This window comes from Labrus mixtus, chromosome 8 (assembly GCF_963584025.1).
Source record: "Labrus mixtus chromosome 8, fLabMix1.1, whole genome shotgun sequence".
In the NCBI taxonomy this organism is placed as follows: domain Eukaryota; kingdom Metazoa; phylum Chordata; class Actinopteri; order Labriformes; family Labridae; genus Labrus; species Labrus mixtus.
The window spans coordinates 18,727,956-18,751,459 of NC_083619.1; the positions used below are offsets into that span (position 1 = coordinate 18,727,956).

Consider the following 23,504-nt stretch of genomic DNA (forward strand, 5'->3'; position numbering starts at 1 on the left):
GATTTACAAAGAACCTTGATTATTTTATATGTGTGTATATTTTCCAATTGAGTTGATGTTTTTTTGTACAACATGAACCACGTTTTTCAGTTTCTCATGTTGTAGTTTTATTTTTTTCAGCCATTAGGGCTATAGAAAGACATTTTCCTTTTAAATATAATTCGATTTTTTTTCCATGCAGAACAAGTATCCAGGAAATTTAAATCAAGAATACAGTAGGCCTGTATTATTTTGTGGCCTAACGAAGTGACCGTGTCATTTCCGATGTCCATCTTTGCTTTAACAGTGGCAGTCACCAAAACAAGTTAATTTATATTTGTTTAGAAAATTGTCAAAAGAAAACTTATGTGCAGTCAGTTAAGACTTTAAGGTTTCTAAAAAATCCAAGCATCGGTAAGTGAAGTCAAAAGACTTTTTTTTAGTCTACACTTTGCGCGATAGCTTGTTCCTTGTAGTCAACCTCTAGCTAGTTGTAGCCACTGATTTACATTAGGATTTTAAAAGTTACTGAATACATACATACCCGAAAAGTAGCTTGAGTTGATTCTCAAAACAACTTTTCAATCGTGTTAGTGGGTCTGTAAAGGTGAGGAGTTCACTCAGGAAATAGCATTATAAAATAAATACCAAACAAGTTCAGCTGCTAATCCACATTATCTATCATTGATTTAGCTCTGGGTTGTTCCTAACTTGATAACCATTAACACCACAGTCCCTCAAGTTATGTTTGGCACCTGTCGGAGCATGTGTCCCTTGGTCTATACAGTCTATGGTCCATACCAGGGGTGGGCAACTGGCGGCCCGGGGGCCACATGCGGCCCCCATCAACCCTCAACATGGCCCTCAGGTCGATTAATTGGAAACATGAAGAAAACATGACAAAATCTGCATTGAAATCATGAAAACCAGAAATATGTCCATAATAATATTTGATCACTGGTATATGTTGAGTAAATTTGAGACCGACACATTGACTGTAATCATTTTTGTATCCTACAATTTGGCCCTCTGGCAGTGAGAATTGAATGAATGTGGCCCTTGCTGTGACCAAAGTTGCCCGTCCCTGGTCTATACAGTCTATGGTCTATACAGTCTATGGTCTATACAGTCTATGGTCTACAGTCTATGGTCTATACAGTCTATACAGTCTATGGTCTATACAGTCTATGGTCTACAGTCTATACAGTCTATGGTCTATGGTCTACAGTCTATACAGTCTATGGTCTATACAGTCTATGGTCTACAGTCTATACAGTCTATACAGTCTATGGTCTATACAGTCTATGGTCTACAGTCTATGGTCTATACAGTCTATGGTCTATACAGTCTATGATCTACAGTCTATGGTCTATACAGTCTATACAGTCTATGGTCTATACAGTCTATGATCTACAGTCTATGGTCTATACAGTCTATGGTCTATACAGTCTATGATCTACAGTCTGTGGTCTATACAGTCTATGGTCTACAGTCTATGGTCTACAGTCTATGGTCTATACAGTCTATGGTCTATACAGTCTATGGTCTACAGTCTATGGTCTACAGTCTATGGTCTATACAGTCTATAGTCTGTACAGTCTATGGTCTACAGTCTATGGTCTATACAGTCTATGGTCTATACAGTCTATGGTCTACAGTCTATGGTCTATACAGTCTATGGTCTATACAGTCTATGGTCTACAGTCTATGGTCTATACAGTCTATGGTCTATACAGTCTATGGTCTACAGTCTATGGTCTATACAGTCTATGGTCTACAGTCTATGGTCTACAGTCTATGGTCTATACAGTCTATGGTCTATACAGTCTATGGTCTACAGTCTATGGTCTATACAGTCTATGGTCTATACAGTCTATGGTCTATACAGTCTATGGTCTACAGTCTATGGTCTATACAGTCTATGGTCTATACAGTCTATGGTCTACAGTCTATGGTCTATACAGTCTATGGTCTATACAGTCTATGGTCTACAGTCTATGGTCTATACAGTCTATGGTCTACAGTCTATGGTCTATACAGTCTATGGTCTATACAGTCTATGGTCTACAGTCTATGGTCTATACAGTCTATGGTCTATACAGTCTATGGTCTACAGTCTATGGTCTATACAGTCTATGGTCTACAGTCTATGGTCTATACAGTCTATGGTCTACAGTCTATGGTCTATACAGTCTACGGTGTGTTCTAGGATCATTTGTTGGCGACCTCTCCGACTTACAGAAAGAAACCCTTCTCCTTTTGTACAGAAGTAGGCCTACATGTAAACATATCTGACATAAGGATAAAAAGTGGATGACAGATTTTTTTTTTTTTTACAAGTAGGCCTAGTGTAATTATTTTTTTATCTGCGGTATATTGTGATCCTTATCTACTAGGTAGCCTACTTGAGTAAAAAATAAGAACAGACTAAAAAGTTCAATGTTGACAGTTCAGTGAGTTTCTATTTACTGTACTGTTTGTTAAATCCAATGCCAGGCCAGCTGGAGTGTTCGCCTAAGCATTGGCTAGTGTGGGGATGTGTTCAATTGACTTTTGAGAGACTTGGAGGCTCTCCAATGGACTCCTTGTAATATCCTTGTAAATTACAAAAACACTGCAGAAGTGTTCAGACTGTCATAAGGCATAAAGCATAATCTCACAGGCGGATATTATTTAATGATGAGAAAAACGGTATGAAAGATAAATGCAATGCTGACCTCATGTATTATAATTTGTAACGCTAAACAGTTTATTCCACCAAATAACATTTCTACATTTGTTCGGTTTGTAAATATAAACATTTATATCTGTAGTGTAATCGAAATTACAGCTCATGCATCATTCTTGGGCTCATAATCTCTAAACTGTTAATCAAAGACTGAGTCATCCTACTTTTATTATGTAAATGTGCTAATACCCCATCTAGTGGTTATAATGGCGTGTTGCTTTACTTCTTGATAATAGTGGAGGAATAAATTAGATAAATCAACGATCATATTTTATATGCTTTTATTGCCATCTATCGGGTCACAAAGCGACTGATCCAGTATTCTTTGAAACATTTATTTTTGACTCGCAGTGTGTTGCAGCCTTCATTTGGAGCTGGTGTACTTGGTGACAGCTTTCGTGCCTTCAGACACGGCGTGTTTGGCCAGCTCCCCGGGCAGCAGCAGTCTCACTGCAGTTTGCACCTCTCTGCTAGTGATGGTGGAGCGTTTATTGTACTGAGCCAGCCGGGACGCTTCTGTGGCGATTCTCTCAAACAGGTCGTTCACGAAGGAGTTCATGATGCTCATGGCTCTGCTTGAAATCCCTGTATCCGGGTGAACCTGTGAAAGCATAGGGAAATGTCTTTAAGTGGTATATCAGACAAGCAGGGAAAAGCGAGAAAGCATCCCGCACTATTTTTACCCACCTGTTTCAAAACTTTATAGATGTACATCGCGTAAGTCTCTCTTCTTTTGGCCTTTCTTTTGCCCTTTTTCTCACCTGGGTTCTTCCCCTTTCTCTTAGGTATGTCGTTAGTCATTTTTTAAACTGTCAAGTTCGTGAATTCGACAATGTTAAGCTATTTTAAATACCTTATCAAGAAGATTGTAATCCAATTTTTCTGGCTCGTGCAACGCTGTTTATGTAGTTTGCCTTAATTAGTGACAGATTAAGATCACCTGCTTTGTTTTTCTTGCTCGCGCCACATTAAGATACAATTAATACATTGAAATTACTAAAGGGTATGACTAACGCTAAACAGCCTACTCGACGTTATTATTTTATAAGGCAGGTTTTATATAAAGACACTGTATTTTTTTGCGGTCGTGCACTGACTTTTCTAAACGTGTATTGAGGTAATTATACCAATGCAAATTACACTGTTGCACATAACAATAGCGTCCACTTGGTGGCACACTTAAACCAGTTTTTAGACCGCATGAAATTGTGTTTGTATTGATACATTCCTGAAGTAGCTTCCACTGAAATCCACTGTAATCTTCCATATAGCTTGAAGCCTGAGAGATAATTATGACTTACGAATATGTCAAGATACCATAACATTTACAGGGAAATCCTTTTGACCAGCATTTATTGTCACATTTAATGTTTCTGTAAACGCAATCTTGATTTTCATAAAGGCCTGTGCTTTTTTTCAGATAGATGAATGCACAGTTAGGCTATGCTTATTAAAAATGTATGGTACTTTGAGCAAGGCTGGATTAAAGCATGTCCCAGTACCCCAGCCCCAGAATCCCCACTGTCATTTTGTCTGATTAAGTATGGAGCTGTCGTACAAAATGCAGATGTGTCTGGGAATTTTTCCCTATTAATCTGTAGTCTTGAAGCATTTTTTATACTGTGGAGCTCTGTGTTAAATATCATTGAAGTATTTCATGTCTATACAATATCCTATTTGGCACTACCTGCAAAAGCCCAGTAGTATTTACACTTTATACTCCTGCATTTGGTTTTAATTTATTTAGCATATTATGATTAACGCATCTTCTCATCAGATAATAACAAAACTAAAACTTGAAATACCATATAAACTGTTCAATTACTTTGCACACATCAGTGCACGGCGTTGAATGTGCATTGAAGTTTTACTTGGTGGTACTGTGGTGGCTGATTGTTATAGCGGTGCCTTACTTTTTCATTAAATAATGGTGTGCTACATTTCTTTTTGTCTTTTTTTGTGTGCTACTTCTTTGCACGTGTTAGGTTGTAAGGGCTGTATACAAAGGACATCGCTGGACAAGAGATTGGACTACTTACAGCAAAGGTCCCAGAGTTTGAAAGGAACTTGAGATGTGCGACGGAGCCAGCATCCTCAGGTATGCTGTATCAGGTGAGCTACCAGGGTGCCCCTGTTTACATTTCTATGCTTAGCTTAGAGTTTAATCCTGGAGGTTTGAGTTTTATATTCGATTTTCTTGGTGTTTTCTTTAGGCTATAGAGTTTCATATCCAAATTGGCCGCAAGTTAACAACTGCTCTACTCATTTTGTGTAATATCATATGAGCTCACCAACCTATTCCAGATTTGATTACAACATTTTTGGCATCTACTGATCATGAAACGCATACTTTTTTAAACTAAAGGTAGGGACTTAAACGTTTTATTCCCCAAATAATTGTTCTGACTTCAGTGGTATTTAATGTCCTTTAAACACATATAAGTCTGATTTTCTCCAAAACTGTCACGCAAATGACTATATAAAACCTTAAGACGAATCAAAAAAGATTTTATATCGTGTCTTAAGCACATCTATAAATTGTATGTTGTAGCCTCCGTATTCCTGATGGATGTGATTCAAGGTACCTGAAGGATCAGACCACAAATGAAACCTTTCATCGCACATTCAGATTACTCCAAAGCACTATTTCATGCTAATTTATCACTATCATACCTAAGCTTGGATCAGTTGTATTGACTTCAATCATACCGGTGAGGTTCCAGACAATTTTGAGACGCATCCATACCATAAATCATCTTTCGGGTTAGCAGTAAACATGGACAAATTTACTGCAACATGACTCATTATCAAGTAGGTAGGGCAGTTTAGGTTGTACAGTGTGAGGTAAATTGACAGTAAAGCTACGGCAAACAGCTCTAAGTGTCGACACTTTGCAATAACATCATCATGGAAGCTCTTAAAATAGCTCTGGACTAATTACTGGTACTTAAAACCTTAAGCAAGTTGTGGTTATTTATTTAATTTCTCAGCATACAAGAAGTAAGGAAACATATTTCTAAAAGCCCCTGCTTAAACGTCAGGCAAGCTGCAGCGTAAACATAAAAATATATTCCAGCAACACAACATATTTCAGTGAATATAAACAGATTCAAATAATGGCTGTAAGGTTTTTCATCAAAGGATTCAAAACTTCACTGACATTGTGACATTCTCTCTGATTAACTAAATGACACTTATCTCCTTTTCTATCAAGTAAAGGCCACATTTGTCTTGATTAATGACACTTATGTGTTACTACTTGAATATGTAATAAGGGCTAATTCTTTTTCATAGTATATAACCATTCCTGCGTCCAGGGTCTTGGACTCTTTGGTCTCCTCTCTCTTGTGTTCTCCACCAGTGCTGAACAGATAGTGAGCAGTAGATAACATGTGAATAGGCTCTTATCTGAGGCAGCGTTTATGCAAGGTCAGTTGCAGCTTCTGAAAAGCCGCCATTGGTTGAATGTATTGGGAAGGCCATCTATTTCTCTGTTGTCTGGCAGATTTCTGTTGTTTGCTTGTTTCATCTGCAAAGAGAAGATGGGAAAGAGGTGTGTGTGTGTGTGTGTGTGACAGAACATTCTGCTGCCTCTCTACATTTGTCTGACAGTCACAGAAAAAGAAAATTGTTGGCTGTTATGTATATCACAGCCTGACAGTCAATAGCTAAAGGCTATGCGAAGTGTTTGCTTTATTTTCTCTGCAGTGTGCGTTACTTAATACAACAAAGCAAAGCTTGATACCTGTAGTGATTACTCTGTTGATGCACAAGCTTTGCTCCTTATTGAATGACAAAAAGAGACAAGCACAGCAGAAGGGCGGCAAGAAAATACTGATAAACACGGTATATGCTAATAAGTAGAATAATATTTAAACACCAACTTTTTGGGCAAAATGCATGCATCAATCACAAATCAATAAACTCAGGTAGGGTTAATTAAAGGGGAATGCAACCAGCACAAATGTACAACAGCAAGTGCCATCACCTTTGGTTAACTCTAACTGTGTCTATTGATTTTGAATTCTAAAGAATAGATGCTTCAGATGTGCGTTTTGCCCCCAAAAGTTGGTGTTTAAATGATCCTATTATCCTTTTTGTCTTTATGTTTTGACCTTTGGCTTATTATTGATCTTTGGATGGGATGAATGAGTCATTAAAAACCTTTTGCACAAACAATGCTTATTTAGTTTGTCTTGGCAATAAAATAAATAGATCTGTGGTGCAGATAAAAAAAAGGTCAGGAGTTTTTTTTGATTAGATTGCCTACTGCTGTGAACAAAATGGTTTTTCTGTTTAAACATGAGCCACACACTTCTTTAAGGACTACAGAAGACTTGGGGTTTACATTTTTACATTTAAACTAAAACACGTCCAATTATTGACTTTTGGAGTTGCAATGCCAGCTGTTGTTCAATTTAAATAGAAAAACAGAGGTTGGGAGAGTTGAGAAGGATCACCCTTGCTTGGATTTGTAGTTTTGAGGTTGTGTTTTTTTCTTCCTCACACTGACTCGCTCTGTTCAGTGCAGAGTTGCATCTCTGCTGCTGCTTGATGTATGTCCTCTTAAATGTTGACTGCTTTACTGCAGGGTTCTCTTCCTAACAGCTGAGGTATTTTGCCAAATCTGCATAATTTGGGCGTCACAAAGAGTGACTTACTGTAATTGCTTCTTTTAGTTTTAGGTCATATTAGGGTGTTCTTGCCGGTTATAGGAATTTGTGCTGAAATATAGAACTTATAACACGTTACATAATACCAAACATCATTTAGATACACATAGTAAGAGCATGGTCATCCCTCAATTATGCTAGTTACATTTCAAATCAGGTTAACTTTTAAAGCTTTTGCAACACATGCGTCAGACACACAGATGTACAACATTGACTCATCAAGTTGCAGCTATTTATTTTATTTCTCAAAAAAACAAGAAATAATGAAACATAATGTATTTATGTCGTGACATGTTGTATGCACAAAATCCTCTGTTGTGATACAAACTAGTAGGGATGTAAAGATTAATCGTGAGGCAGTTAAAAATCAATTCAAAGGTATCAAGGTTCACATCGGTACTCTGAAAAATGAATCGCAGTAATGTCGTGAGCTTTAGCAGCTGTAGAGCAGAGGCGGTTGGTCGTAACAAGCAGGCGTTATCATGGCAGCTGTGGAGGTCAAACCATACTAACAAGCGGATTTGCAGCCCCGCTCCCCCAAACGCGTGTAAGAGCCGAAGAGATTACGAGGTGCATTGGTGTTTTTATGAAAAAATTAAAGGAATGGTTTTCAGTCATCTCATAATTTTTCATCAGTCTCATTTTGTAAAATAAATCGTGAGAGAATCGTATTGTATTTTGAATTTAGTTAATCGTTACATCCCTACAAATTATAAAACATCTGACAGTTTTGCATTAACATTGTTTGTTGCCCTGCATTATGGACCAACCTAAACCCTGTAAATCGTAAGAAATACGTTGTGTTTATTAAATGATCAGAAACCATGCTTTTAGTTGTTGTTCCATACATTGTCTTCTCATCACATCCGATCAGTTTGGTAAGCATTTTAATATGGTTTATCCTGGATTCATTTTCTACTATTAGACCCAATCTACATTTTTTAAGGGCAAAAGAGAAATTTGACCAAATGAAACTCTGAACTAAAACATCTAACATTAACATAGGGAAGAACAAATTATTTGGTTATAAGGCTAAATCAGAGTAAGTGTTGTATTTGGTTGTCTCATTTACCAAACTAGCCATTGAGCAAATACATGTAACTGTGTCTTTACAATATGAAGACGGTTTCAAAAACAAATCTGGACTATTCAACATGAACATGTATGTGTCTGCTATGATGATACACGCTTGTCACTCATCTATGAGCAGAGGTGTTTTAGAGCATGACATGATAGTTAAAAGTTAAACTCAAAGCCTGCACCCCAAAATACAGAGTGCATTGCTTCGTAGCTCCTCAGTAATGCTCCAGCATATTAATATTCACTGCATTATGTTGTGCATCCTACCATCCACTTGAAAGCCAATTACTGTTGAAAAGTCCCAACTCTTTCATCCTGTAATCTGCAACAACAGACATGCCTGTCAGTATGAATTAGGAGTTTAAGTTTGCTAATCTTTATGCAGGACAACATAACCCAAATGTAAATAGGATACAAAAAAATTCAACTATTTGCTGTTTTATTACTAAATTTGTACATCAATCTTCATGAATCAGTCAATCATTATTTGTATAGCGCCAATTCATAACAAATGTTATCTCGAGACGCTTTACAAAAACACAGGTAAAAGAATTATGTCATTAAAGAAAAATGGGATAGGGGTAGATGGGATAAGATGCAGGAAGAAGGATGGGTACAAACAGAAGGGAATGGGAGGGGAGTGGCCTATAGTAGCAGGCCGTCCATAGCAGCAGGCCCCCCACCAACAATCCTGAGGAACCTACAAGACATGAGAGCTCGGGAGCTCCCAGGAAAATATGTGGTTAGTAACTAGGGACATGTAGTAATATGATGTGACATTCATTTTGAAATTCAACTTAATGGTAAAATGTAGACAAAAATCACAAACTGGAATACTGACTATTTTGTCTAGTTCTGAAAACAATAGTATTTTTCATAAAAATATTCCCAAATAATGGTTTTATATCACAGTCAGTCATTTTGAACCCTATTCATGGAGTGTAATCTCTGCAATCATAGGATTTCACTTTCTTATTCCTGGTTTTTCTATCATAAAGTTTCTGGTTAGCTCTGACAGGACTCTATCATTGAGATATTAGTTAAGGTTAATAGTGAAGCCATTGTATAACCGCCATCGCCCACAAACTGGTTGAGAACTGAGAGATTATATATCAGACTAATCTGTTGCTGTTGGCTTGTAAACTGTGTTTTAGCACATGCTTTTTGATCACACACCTCTTCAGCATGCATTTTCTGGTATTCCATGCTCACTTATTTCTGTGTGTTTTAATATTCTAGATGGGTATTATCTATATATTACTAAAAATATTCAGCCAAAGTATGTTACTTTCTGTACTTCAAAGGTGACTCCTCAGAGAAAGATTTGTAGTTTGTCAGCAGTTGTCAGGAGCGTTGACTTACTTGGCACTGTTTGTGAATGAAGACATTAAAACTCAGTGAAGGTCTCATATGTTAAGTGGGCGCAGCATCATCCATCACTCTTAAATGTTTTTTAGCACATTAATCATTATCAGCCCTGACTGTGAATGCGAAAGAGAGCAACTGAATTTAATATATTTTTAGATATCGGAGTGGATAAGCTAGCTCTGAGTCAAACGCCTTAACCAAGTCAATGGCATTGCAAGGAAAAATATTTTATATCCTAGAGATGTCATGATGTACAAGTTATTAAAAGTTGCTCACTCCTTTTTTTAAATGTGTTTTTCTGGTGTTGAAGTTTTTAAACTGCAATACCCCAGACGTTGTTCTGATAGAGCTGTTCTCAGTCTTTGCATTCCCTGTGATAGGTGGATACAAAACGACAAGAGTCTATCAGTTCAGCCGTCATGTTGCATTTCCGTTATGTGAGCCGTTCTTAAATTGCATTTCGTCTGTGACAATGTACTGTTGACATTGCTTTTCTCTGGAGTGTACCAATGAAACGGTGCATGTGGTTTTATCTGGATTGCATACCTCCATAGCTTTGCGTCAAATGGTTGCTATGGTCTCTGTGCTTGGTTACTAGGGCAGAGTATTGATTTAATCCTCAAGGGCTACGGCCATATCCTTGGCAGTTACTTATTGTTATGTTAATAAGACATCCCCGGTTGCCCAATAAGTGGAAATCTTGTTTGAACCCAGGAGAAATTAAAAGGTTTGTCGAATATGGTGTGGTTACATTTTAACCCCAATAAAATCAGCCAAGGCTGAAACTGGAAAGGATATTTTTTATTGTTACTTTCACAAGAGAATAAAAAAGACTTCAATAATGATTCTTTGTGATTAGTAATTTTTTGTAACGATGACATTTTACCTGGTGCTTTTGAGGCATTTTATTTATTTATTATATGTTTGCATTGTTATGAAAAGGTAAAACATTTAGACATTACTAGAAACTTCTTTACATTTATGAGTGCAATAAACATACAACCTGTGGAATTCCCTTATGCAATTCAACATGCTTTCGGCGGAGGCTGTTTGAGCAGATTAGAGAGTAATAATAACACATTGAAGGTGGTGTCCAGATTGAGAGACTTCCCCTGTGAGCACAGACACACAGGCAAAGCAGCCATTCAGCAGTGGGATGGATCCTGACTACTAAAGAGGGAGAGGGAGAGAGAGAGAGAGAGATTGAGAGAGGGAGAGAGAGAGAGAGAACGAGCAAGAAATGGGGGAGTGGTGGGAGAGAGAGAGAGAGAGAGAGAGAGAGAGAGAGAGAGGAAGCGAAAGAGAGTGAAAGGCTCCACACGGCAGAATATAAATCTGTATGTTAACCGGACTTAAAGCTGGAGGTCTCCAAGCGGCTTTAGTGGTTGTGCTGGTGGGGGTGACCATATAGCATCAAGAGGTGGTCTTCCCTATTAACTGAGGATCTGTGCACGAAAGGAAGTGGGACCCGTGGAAGCTGTGAACGCCCGTTGTCAAGCACAGTGGTGGGCTGGTCGGAGGTCCCTGACCCCCCCTCATTTTTATTTCTAGAAGAAAAAAGAAGAGCCAAAGAGACACGAGAGAAAAACGAAGGTGGCAGCGAGGGACCAGTGAGCCATTTATCTCTTTATTATCTCCATTCACAAAACCATTGCATCCCATTATCACAGCGATGTAGAGGCATTCTCTACGATTAGAGGAGGAAGGGTCCCATTGACTGCTGAGGCTTAGCACTTCTCTCCAAAACGCTAGCCCTTTTCATTACAGCCCCCCCCCCCTCCTCCCGGCTTTCATCTCTATCCTTACGTCTGCTATTTTCTCTGTTCCTCTCTCTTTTCTTATCCCTCGTATCCTTGTCCCTTTTCACACCACTCAGGAATCAGGGGGCATTGCGTTTTGGTAGAAGTGGGTGTTTCTGGAGCTGTCATTGTGTTTGGTGCCGCTACAAAGGACAGCTGAGCAGGGAGTGAGAGGGACAGCTTTTTGGAGATAATAAAACAGCAGTGTGAAAAGAAAGGGGGGATCTGACACTAAAGAAGCAGCTGACGACCACGGGAAGGTGCATTGCAATGAAAAGAAAACTGTTACAGAGACTGACAACCATTTTAAGGTAGCTTTTATTGAGAACATTACCACTTCTGAGGGGAATAAAGAAGCGGTGTGCCAAACAAGCAGGTTGGATTCTTCAATTGCTGTTGCTAAGCAAAGTCTTTAACTTGAAGTTCTTGGGGAGACAGTGTTGAGCATCACTACAGCCATGAAAGGAAGCTCAGAGGAAAGCATTGAAAGCATCAGGCCCTCCAACCTGCAAGCTTTTGCTAACATTTCCACCCTACATGGCATGAGTCACATATTCGCCTATGGACACATGACATTCCGTCGGTTTCTTTGGACTCTTTCCTTCCTGGGTTCACTAAGCTTATTGATGCTGGTCTGCATGGATCGAGTATCATATTACCTGGAGTATCCTCACGTCACCAAGCTGGACGAGGTGGCAGCAACTAACCTCACCTTCCCATCCGTTACCTTCTGTAACCTCAATGAGTTCCGCTTCTCCAAAATCACCAGAAATGACCTCTATCATGTGGGGGAGCTGCTGGCCCTCCTCAATAATAACTACCAAATAGCCAACCCACACTTGGCTGAGCCGGAAGTGCTGGCTGCCCTAAAAGATAAGGCAAACTTCCAGAACTTCAAGCCCAAACTGTTCAACATGACTGATTTCTATAACCGCACGGGTCATGACATCAACGACATGCTTCTGCAGTGCACATTTCGAGGACAGGATTGCTACGCAGTGAACTTCTCCACAGTGAGTAAACCTTTCACACATGCTCTCTTACCTCTACATGCTGGAAGTCAGCACAGCATGTTTGCAGATCTGTCTCCTGCAAGTGATGACAGGCTATCCTGTTCACAAGAGTTTGATTTTTTTTATTTAGCTTGTGCTTCATGCCTGGTTTTAATGCATTTGGAACACCAATAGTGTTTATATTATTGTTTTTATTCCTAATTTACTGTCAGTGTTTGAAAAGCTGTTGTTGCAGGTGTTGCATTGGTGATTGTAGTTGATGCTTGTGCTTTTCTGAGAGCAATCACAAGGTCCTAAGGTGAAATGATGCAAAACACATTTCCCTGTTTTGACAAACATCGACTTGCTTAGTGATCTCTAAAGACTTTCAAGAAGTCTTCTTAGAAGGTGGAAATCATTTTAGTATGGTGTAAGGAAGTTTTTGCATGAAATGCTGTGATAAGGTTAAAAATAAGGTTTAAGCCTGCACACACAAGAATTTGTCTTAATAAATCTGATAGATGCTTTAGAAACATTGTTCGAATCAAAGCAATAATTGCTCTGTTATGACTTTGGGGTCACTGTGCCGCCTGTTGTCATTATTTTTCTCATTTTGTTTAGTCATTTATTTTTATAGAACTGCTGCTTCAAATGGTCTCTTTCAAAGTATTTATCAGTAGTGTATTTCAAATGTTTAAACAAGTGATATATCTTCAAAGATTTTTGTCAAGACCATTCAGAAAGTGGATTTATCACCTAGAAGACATTTGCTGGTGCTTTGATTCATTCTACCCTTCACTTGTATCCAACCAAGCATATCTCTTCATTCACCGCACAGTATGAATGAAGTTCACTAAACTGATCCTTTTGGTTTGTTCTGTCAACAATGAATCATTGAAAGTCATTGCTGATGAAAAATGCACCCTTTTTAATGGAATGATTGAAAGGATATTTGAAATAGACATAACATGAACTTGATCCCAGAGTAGTTTCATGCTTTAAATACTTACAGCAGACACTTGGCAGCTGCATTAGTACGGAGATGTGGCCGGGTGGGAGAGTGTGGGATGATATCAGGCAAAGTGCAGAGGGTTTTAGTCGAACCTGGGCTACCTGCTTTGAGGATTACAGCCTCTGTTGGGCGTGATATTACCGCTAGGCCAACTGGTGCTTCAGCGTTATGTTTTTAAAATATTAGATTAATTCGTTTTACCATAAAGTCATGATCTTGAGAAATTTCATGGTAGAAAGTAATTTCCTTTCTATTTAGTTGTAGCGTCATGTTAGTCAATCTGAAATGTATGTCTCATACAATGGCTCCAAATGTTTTTCCTTCCCCCACACTTTCTGCAACAGGAATACAAGTTTTGGTTTAATTGGGCTTTTCATTACGACCAGCTAATTTTATTAGGGGGAATACAGACCCAAAAAGCAGTAGACAAAGCTTTTCTTGGCTAACTGTGGTTTGCCTGTTATTTTATTTAAACCAGAGCACTGTGTATTGGCCAAGAAGGAAAACATAATAAAGATGCAGCCTAGGGATGGGCAGCACTGCAATATCAGTCCTTTCTGTTTCACTTTTCATTCTTATTTAAGATATTTTATTATTCTGGCTGTATTAGTGTCCTATTTCCCATCTATTAAACTGCTGCTGTGGTGGAGTTACATTTATCTCTCAATTGAGTCTATCCACTCTCGTAAATACAGTTTCTTATCTACATGGCATCTTTAATCAACTCTGAAAGAAATGTCTGTAGAAGAACCGTCTAAGTGACTGCCTGTAAAATCTTTAGAGTTGAGCAAGACTCTTCCCTGCTGTTGTAGGGAATACAAAAACAATTTAAATACTGCTTTTCAAATTAATTTCTTTTTAGATTGTGTCACACATATTGTGACTGAAGGATGACTCTGTTTGCATGTTTGCCTCCAAGCAACACTCTAGTGTCTTGAGATTGGAATCATGCATGGGAATCTAATTGCCGTTGTATTGCTTGATTGAAAAAGCTTGCTGTTTCAAACAAGCTGGTGAAAACAGTTGATGTGTTTATTTTGTTGCATGTCTACTTATTTTTCTTTGGTTTTTCATCAAACTGTGAACTTTGACCTGGCTGTAATTACTTGCTTTAGATCTGAACAGTGTTGTTGATACTCATCCATCATTGTAGTGCTGTTCAGACGGAGTGGTTAAAGCAGCGCCACACCAGGCTGCATTATGTTCTCAGTGGGCAGGAATGTGTTTGTCAGGACTTGGATTAATGCCAAAGTACCTTATCCATCTATCTTACTGTTTGGTGCTTTACCTGATAATAATCTTACACTACTAACTGCAAACCTTAAGGCTTGCTCGCCAATAGAGTAAGTGAGGTCATAACCTTCTTCAGTCTCAGCGATTGTTTATTAGAAATCTTCAGCAGCAAACACATAATATAGTCATGTTTCTAATATAGAAAGGTTTTTTTTTTTTTAAATCCACCAATGTTGTTTTCTTTTCCAAACACAAAATCACTATTCACTGGCAGTGTGCTGATATTTATTTCAATTATTCCATTCCTCCTCAGACGTGTTGAGAGACAGATTTACAATGCAAAGGACTGTGGGAGTGATGAGCTTTGACCTTGAATAAATGAAGGGAGAATTCCATTAAGTCTTGGTTATGATGCAGTTGGGAAACAAAGCATTCAAAATGTTTTGCATTGTACAGATGGATGAGCAATGACAGGATGAAAATTTGTATTTCAAAAGTCATTAACAACTTTAGTCCATTTAGATGATTTTGGAATGGCATATGTTACCAATGTCATGTCTTTTCTTCAGATTTTTTCAGTAAAGTTTGAAGTACAAGAAAATAGCCTCTTGTACTTCTTAAAACACAAAAAATACAAAGTTAGCTCTCAGGTTCCCCTACAGTTCTTATCCGTTATGGTCTATTTCAGATGAGTATATTTTGTAACCTCTGGATTATTATGCTTGAATATCTCCCACAGTGACTTTACTCCTCAGAAGGCTGAAACATTAAAACAAAAATTATTTTTGGAATGTAAAAAAATACCCCTCTGATGTCTAGAGTGACTCAGAGTTCAAATCTGCGGCCAAAATCTCCCAAATGCTGCTTTCCACCCCTTCTGTAATTTTGAATCCCCAGTTATCAACAAAGGTTTATCCTATTTGACGATCATAGCAGGGTTAACTTAAATTTAATTTCAACATTTTACTACCATATCAACGGTAATCCACCTAAATAGTAAATTGAACTCACTGGGGATTATACCAGTCCTACCAGCAGATTACATTTTTTATAGTGGCTCTGTCCATGTAACTAAAATTACCTTTATTGTATGTATCTTCTTGTCATGGCTCTGACAGACTGCATGTACACCTGTGACTAACACTGTATGTAAATGGAACCTCAGTCGATGATGGGCTTCAGCTACTGAACAAGAAGTTGATTATCATAATCTGATAGTGTGGATGTAGCGCTGCATTCTTAAGTTTTGTCTATTTCTTCCAGAGTGTGTTAAATCAGTATTCATCATCACATTTTGCTGAAGCTCAGTCTTTTAACATGTGAGTTGCCTTTCATCTTATCATCCAGATGACAGCAGGTGCCAAGAGGAGGAAACATGGCTACAGTTGAGACGATGTGACTTGTGGATCTGCACATTTATGTTTCTAGGCAGAGGTCTTCATCATTTTGAAGCTTGTTTTCTCCCTCTCTAAGCCTGTTGATGCCAGAGCCAAAAATTCTATCCTTAATACGGTTGTGTTATCATAGATACTGAATGTCAGCAGTGGTGTGTATGGTGGCTGACTGGTATGAAAAAGAGTGCAGAGTCTTGTAAACACAATCAATCTAAAAGCATAACTTCATTGTTTGTAGAGCAGGTCCTTTTGTTGATAACACTCTGAGCCTGGCAGAGTAAATTATCACAGTTCAGCAGATGGTGATGCAGATTCTGTTAATAATAACTATAATGATTAGCTGTGGGAAACCCCGTGAAATATATCTTTGTCCCAACGCTCTGGTAATACAATGTGGGATTCCTTGAGGAAAAAAAAGGTCAGATTATAATTATCAGCAAGTAGATATTTCCCACAGAGGACATGTTGATCTGTCAAACACCGCTGTATCTAATATCATTAATAACTGCTGAATTTGTTTGAGGATATAAAAAGGATCATTTGAGCACACGCATCCAATTCACATCCAATATCATAAGAACAATTTTGCAGTTATGTTACAGTCTGGTGATTTTAAATCTGAGTTTTATCTCTAATGTTTCTCTGTTTTGGTGTACACAGGTTCTATCCATCCATCCACCTATTCATCCATCCATCCATCCATCCATCCACCTATTCATCCATCCATCCATCCATCCACCTATTCATCCATCCATCCATCCACTCACCTACTCATCCATCCATCCATCCACTCACCTACTCATCCATCCATCTGTTTTTCTGCCATCTGATAAAACTGTATTTTTCCCCGAAAACTTAAGTAGCTCCAATCCTCACCATTTTACACTTACCTTTTTGTTCTGCCTCTACTCTAAGTGCTTGAAAATAAGTAAATAGCCTCTTATTTAGAGCATTAGACCTTGTATGCCACCAAGCTGCCTCATGAATGATTATTATCTGTAGCTTCATCCTGCATATGGCCCCTTAACTATTACATGTGATCAATTCAACCATTATAATTTTTAAAATGCTCACCTTCTTCTTGTCCTGCTATGCTCACTATCAGAAATGTCTATGTATTGTTGTCGGGACATTTGAACTGACAAATATTGGCATGGCTGCTTAAGTCCAACACCAGTCAGGGGGTGACAGATGCACATGCTCAGCGTTTGTTTACGAATCTCTTTACCATGTGTACATACACAGACACAATACACAGAGGCGTGCCTGCAGTCAGGAACATGGCAGCTGATACTGCTAAACGGATCCTTATGCACACATGCAATGATATACACAGTGAGAGAGCACATACGACACCTCACAAAGCAACTCTTACTGTAAAATACCAAATCAACAGTCTTCTCCAGCTGCCACTGTATGAGCCCACTGTAGTCATTTCATTTGGTTTTGTTAAATGGGTACGTGGGCTGATTTTATGCAACAAAGCTATCCTCAAAATCCAGCTGGTGGGAACACATAGTCTTTAAATTTGCATCATTAAGCCGGTAAGTTTTTGTGGAAAAAAATAATACATTTATGTAGCTGTGCTGTTCTTCCAGCTGCTCTGCAACATCAGCTTATATGAGAACATGGTAAATGGAAGCAACATTGGAGAGGGTCAGGAAGAGAAGAAGAAGCTCCATTGCATTATCTTTCAAAAGGTTTTTAAGAGTTTTGAGAACTAAGCAGAGCGTGGCAGACATATTCTGTATAAACTTTAAAACGGAGGAAGATGGGGAAAAAAGAAAACATAGATATATTTTAAAAGTTAGGTAAATAACATTAAGTAAATACATGCTCAAATTGACCACAAATAGATGTGTGTGTGTGTGTGTATATATATATATATATATATGATATGCTAATAGATAAATATATGATTGTGTAATATAACTTTAAAAATTAGAAAAAATGAAATACCTCCTGGTTTCTACTTTTACTGGTTTAATGGATTTAAACTGTTTACTAAGTTAAAGATATTTGTCTCATTTAATGTTGCAAGTTCCTGATGTGTTTGCACACTATGGTTGTTGAGAATAATTTTGGAAGTACTTCATTTAAGAGAGATCCTGAAAAAAAAATGTGTTTAAAAAATATCTGTTGGCAAGTGGACATATTTTGTCAGACACGCCTTGTTAGTGATGCTGTCAGCTTATATATGCACATTAAACCTGTCATCATTAATGGTGAGAGTCTAACCGCCTTTAAGCAACAGTTTGGAGGCGCTCATCTTAATTGGTGAAGATGTAGCAGTGCGTTTCAGCTGCACTTTGAAGTGTGCTCTCAGAGGGAGCAGCATGTGTCCGTGTTACAAGTAGAGGACCCTTTGTCACCTGTGCTGTAGGATATGTTTTTAAGCTGAAATCATGCCAGTCCTCAGTCTTTTTAAATTACAAGACCTTTAAGTTTCTCTGCAAGGATCACTCCTGCTAATGTTTTTCAACCTTGCCTGTTATACTGTAGCGTGGTCTCCATTACTTAGAGTGGGTCATGAAAAGATACAAAGGGTGAGAACAGTTTGTGTGTATGAGTGGTGAAAAACAGACACTTTCAATCAAAAGTATATCACAGTAGATCTAATAATGAATGTGTGGTACCATACGAGGAGGAGGCTTTTAGTGAAGAAAAAAAAAAGGAAACCGTCATAACGTCATTACATCAAGGGACAGTTATGCATTCTTAAAATTTTAGATACTAAAGGCAATGATGCAGTGTTTACTGGTACTGCAATTACTGAAATATTCAAAGTAGTGTTTCATTAAGTGCTTTACACAAAATTCCCACCTGAAATTTGGGGGTTAGTTTCACGTCTGAACACAAATGGCAGATTTTTACCTCAACTTTACTCAGATTTTCTCCTGCTAGCCCCCAAGAAAGATTTCCGCATGAGGTCGGGTGAGTCAGTGTGAGAATGTAACAGGAAGTATTAAGGAGCGACCGATGTGTTTGTTGTGCACGTTGTGAGGCTGATTCATACTCTTCTCTGCTTGCAAGTATGTTTCCTCTTCCACTTATTTGCTGATAAGTCTAATACTGTCCAATTAAACGAAGCATTGAAAGGAAGGTAGTGTGACGCAGTTGCTTCCTCCGCTATTTCCACATCGTTCTTTTTATTTAATATCCTGCCTCTTGAGACCCCCTCCGTCCTGTCCACTAGGGGAAAGTCTCCTGCTGCAGGGTGTTTGTTTGAACAACCAAGTCAGGAAGATTTCAGGGAATTGTCTAGAAATGTTAAGGAGTTCTTATATGTCAAGGCTGAAGTCATCATATTAAAATGTCCATGTAATTCATGGTGTTAACACGGTAGACATTTGTTCCCTGACTTTGGTTATAGGCAGAGCAGCAATCCAGGCAGTGTACTATACCATAGGGAGGAGCCCTGGCTTTGGGGTTAACTTCCTCTCGCCAACCTTTAAGCTTCACACAAGAGAACAAGAAGGTTGAACCCAAGTAGCAGGCTAATGGTGCTCCTGAAAAACTATAAAAATTAAGTTAACAGTGTACCCACTTAGCAAGATTTCCTTACTACACTCACTACAGATTAAAGCAATGTGTGAAAGTACCAGATCACTGTTGCAACTGCAGCATATGAAAAAATTCAAGAGTATGGCCGGTGTTGCCTTTGAGGTTTGTTTTGCCATAATTTGGAAATCATAACCTTAATAAGCTTCTTATTTAGAAGTCAGATTTTGTCTGGTATTCTGCACCCGATGATTTTAATAATACAGCAAATCTACATGATTTAATAAACAATTATTGGAGACTGACAGGTTCTTGAAAGTTAAATTAATCTCCCAACATCAGCAGTAGAATATTTGCAGTAGCAGAGGTATATGACAGGCTTTCAGTGTCATCTAAGAAAGACTGAATCTGTCCAACCAACTGTTGTCATTTTTCTTGAACCTAAACGGGCTGCCCTCATCTGCATTCACATCAGGGAGGCAAGGATGAGTCTAATCTCTGCCCGAGATTGCCTTATATCACTGTTCACATTTGACATCAGCAGATGACATTAGTTATTACAAGCTATTGCTGCTGCAACCAAATGACAAGTCTGCTTTAATATCCCTTAAATATTCATATAGGACATGATGTTATCCTGTAATAATTAAAAAGTTAGTTTAAAGTGACTTAAGATAGCAAAAAAAGCAATTTCCAAAATGAATTATAATTGTTTGCCGATCATTACTGCAGGACAGTTTTCATTATACAGAAATCATTGTTTTCAAAAGAAAACAAGCTTAATATTCGTTGTTCATCAGTACAATATTACACAAATGACTGCAGCCATGACCTCTGTGTTCCCCTGTCGCTGGAACAGGTGTTTATTTCCCGTGCTTTAGAAGTTAGCGTGAAAGAGAGCTGGGTGGCTCATATTTGACTCATATTTGGAATCAGTGCCATAGCAGTGCTTTGTCATGCAAATATGTGACGCAGATACTAAAAACATTAATGAAAATGTATTAGCTATATGGCACAAGAGAAAGGTTAGTTATATCATATATGTGGACATTAAGGGCATCGGTAGGAATGTCCGGCAAAAAAATGTGTAATTGGTTCATCTTTTAACTATTTCATTCATCTTTGTTAGCAATTCTTTACTGGCCCACCAGATATAATATTAGCTGGTGTAGCTTCTTTAAGAAATTAAGAAACAATGCAGTGAACTTTGAAGGGTTTCAGAAAATGAACTGATAGTTTTCAGACTATTACTTTTTGCAATGCGATGCCAAGCTTTGGTAATACGGGATTAGATACAATACTCCCAAAAATGGATGCCAAGACTCATCTGTGCCAGTTGGAAATGTTTCAACTCCAAATTTGCCTTACTGCAGGTTTATTCATCTATTTTACACTTGTGAAGAAAATGGAAGAAAACAGAGAAAGTGGTAGGGGAAAAAGACTACACAGGAAATTGCGTGAAGATCTGATACCCCAGTTGAGTTCTTAGCTTGGTCAGAGGCCAAACTGAACAAAACCACACTAGGACATTAACACACATCGGCAATGCTTCTTTTGCAAGCTTTAACACAGCCAGTGTCTGTATGACCAATGCATTGGCTGTTTATGAGTCAACCAATGAGATGTGAACAAAGTGGGTCCAGACAGGTGAAATGAGGCATACTGAATGTGTCTAAAACATCAAAAGGCAAGGCAAAATGTAATGCTAAATGGATCATTTTGTATATCTTGTTTCTCATGTGTCCACATGACAAAGTTTATATCATCACTACTTCAGTCTTATACTTGCAAAATAGAAAGTACTCAATCAATCAACTGTCTTGATGTTTTAATTGTTCTAAACTTGTGGTCGGTACAACCTCAAGTTACGTGATGTCAAAATATATCTAGAACTTTAATGTTATTCTGTATGCACAGCCAGTGATACTGCAAACAAAGGTTAATCTAGTATTATTCTGGTTCTTGACTTGCCAATATCGAACAAGAGACATAAACTGACCAAAGATGTTGCAAAACAAGCACTTGTATTTTTTGGTGTGGCTGGGGCACAGTGAGCATTTTCACCTTTGCATGAGTGCTTTTTCCATTAAAGAACAACAACACAATGAGGAAGCCCAAATGAATATGTCTGAGAGTAAATCGATTCTGCCTACATGTTCAGAATGTTTATTAATTCCCACCAAAAATTTGCCCAGAGCTTGAACACAAGCAGACTCCTTTAAGTTCTTCACAAATTTTGTTTATTTGAACCACCAATAACAGAGACAGGAATGTGCTGGAATTCATTTCACCTGTCATTACCTTGATTGTGATTTCTATTGTACCATCATAAACAAGGTTACAGTGACTAATACATTTACATTAAAATGCTGTGGTGGTTTGTTTGCCTTCACCGAGGCTGGAATACTTTATATCTAGGGGACATTGTTACTATGTCCCTCTATTTTGTACAGCTCAATTGATGTGGGAGAGAAACATCGCTCAAGTTTATTTATGGGAAACATTAGCTCAAGTATTGTATCAATATTAAATATGTAGGAATAGTAGAATTTCTCTACATCCCAAAAAGATAACCACTGAGTTCCAGCTTGTTTGTCTGCTTTGTGTTTGCTTTTATATGAAGTGGCTTGGACAATTTAGCATAATGTGCTTTTATTCTTATTCTTACAGCTCCTGTGTTGCATATTGTATAGCATCATGTGTGCTGCCTTTCGCAGTGTCAAAGGAAATGTATTGAGTACAACATAATAGGTCAATGGCCCTCAAACACTTCAGTACTTGCCAAAATCCAATCTTCCAGTGTCGTAGCCAGAAATAGAGATACAATCCCCAATAGGTTTTGTAAGAGTTTCTCTCTATTCAGTGTTATGGTGTGCAGTTACAGAACATGCTTCTGTTACAGATACAAAGCTGTAAGATGATGTGATGGCCCGCGGTCAATGACCAGACAGAAGGTCACACCTCTGCTATGAGAGTAACATACCACTCCAGCACTCCTCAGCCTCCTCCGAGTGTGAAACCATCTGAGCTGACATTTGAATTTTTGTTTGGTACACTGATGCCAGAAGGAATTTGAGATGAATGTTTGGCTGTGTACATTCATTTTACCCTCATACATTCATTCAGGGAAAGTGGTGCGCTCTCTCTCCCAGTAATACAGCACCCACAGCATCACATGTGTGAGATGTTTGACATTTCATGATTGGGTTCTACCTGCTGTTTGATGCTTAGTGTTATTACTCTTATTTCAACTGGCAACAGCTAAAGCAATTATTTAACCAATTATACGTCAGTTACTTTTTTTCATAAACTGAATCATTTAATTCACTCATTTATTTAAAAAATGTCTAATTAAAGGAAAAATTATAACAAACATTTTTATCAAATGTCATGTCAACAAACTTTTATGGATTTTTTTGTTCAAGTTACTCAAAACCCAAAGTGCATTTTAATGTCAAAGAAGACAGAAAAAAACAAGCAAATATTAACATTGAAAAGTGAAGAATCCAGTGAAAGTTTGGTATGTTCCTTTAAAAAATGCATTTAAAAAATCATGTATCTTGTTGGGTAAATATCTAGCTTGAAAGTAAAAAGGAAGCATTTCAACTGTAGATCGTCATACAAGCTAAACAGGGTCTCTGAGAAATACATTATCTGATTCAATGACCGTCCTGCGTTTTTATTTTAAATTCACTCTTCAGCCTAGCTCCAAGATTTCAAAGGATGTAGCCAAAGGGGAAATCAC

General features: G+C 38.0%; 2 protein-coding genes across 2 annotated transcripts in view; one reads left to right on the forward strand and one right to left on the reverse strand.

Annotated features, from left to right (window-relative positions):
• Positions 1–2,971: 2,971 nt before the first annotated feature.
• On the reverse strand, positions 2,972–3,616 carry zgc:92591 (uncharacterized protein LOC436997 homolog). The gene is made up of 2 exons (XM_061043683.1): positions 3,395–3,616; positions 2,972–3,308 (listed from the first exon to the last, which is right to left on the reverse strand). Exons 1-2 carry the CDS (start codon positions 3,506–3,508, stop codon positions 3,072–3,074), a joined length of 351 nt encoding a protein of 116 aa, XP_060899666.1. The 5' UTR covers positions 3,509–3,616; the 3' UTR covers positions 2,972–3,071.
• Positions 3,617–11,115: 7,499 nt separating this feature from the next.
• The window catches only part of asic1c (acid-sensing (proton-gated) ion channel 1c), an 87,896-nt gene continuing 75,507 nt past the window's right edge, over positions 11,116–23,504 (forward strand). The window contains exon 1 of the mRNA XM_061044907.1: positions 11,116–12,640. Within this exon, the coding sequence (XP_060900890.1) occupies positions 12,086–12,640 (555 nt within the window). The 5' untranslated portion in view covers positions 11,116–12,085. The remainder of the gene's footprint in view (positions 12,641–23,504) is intronic.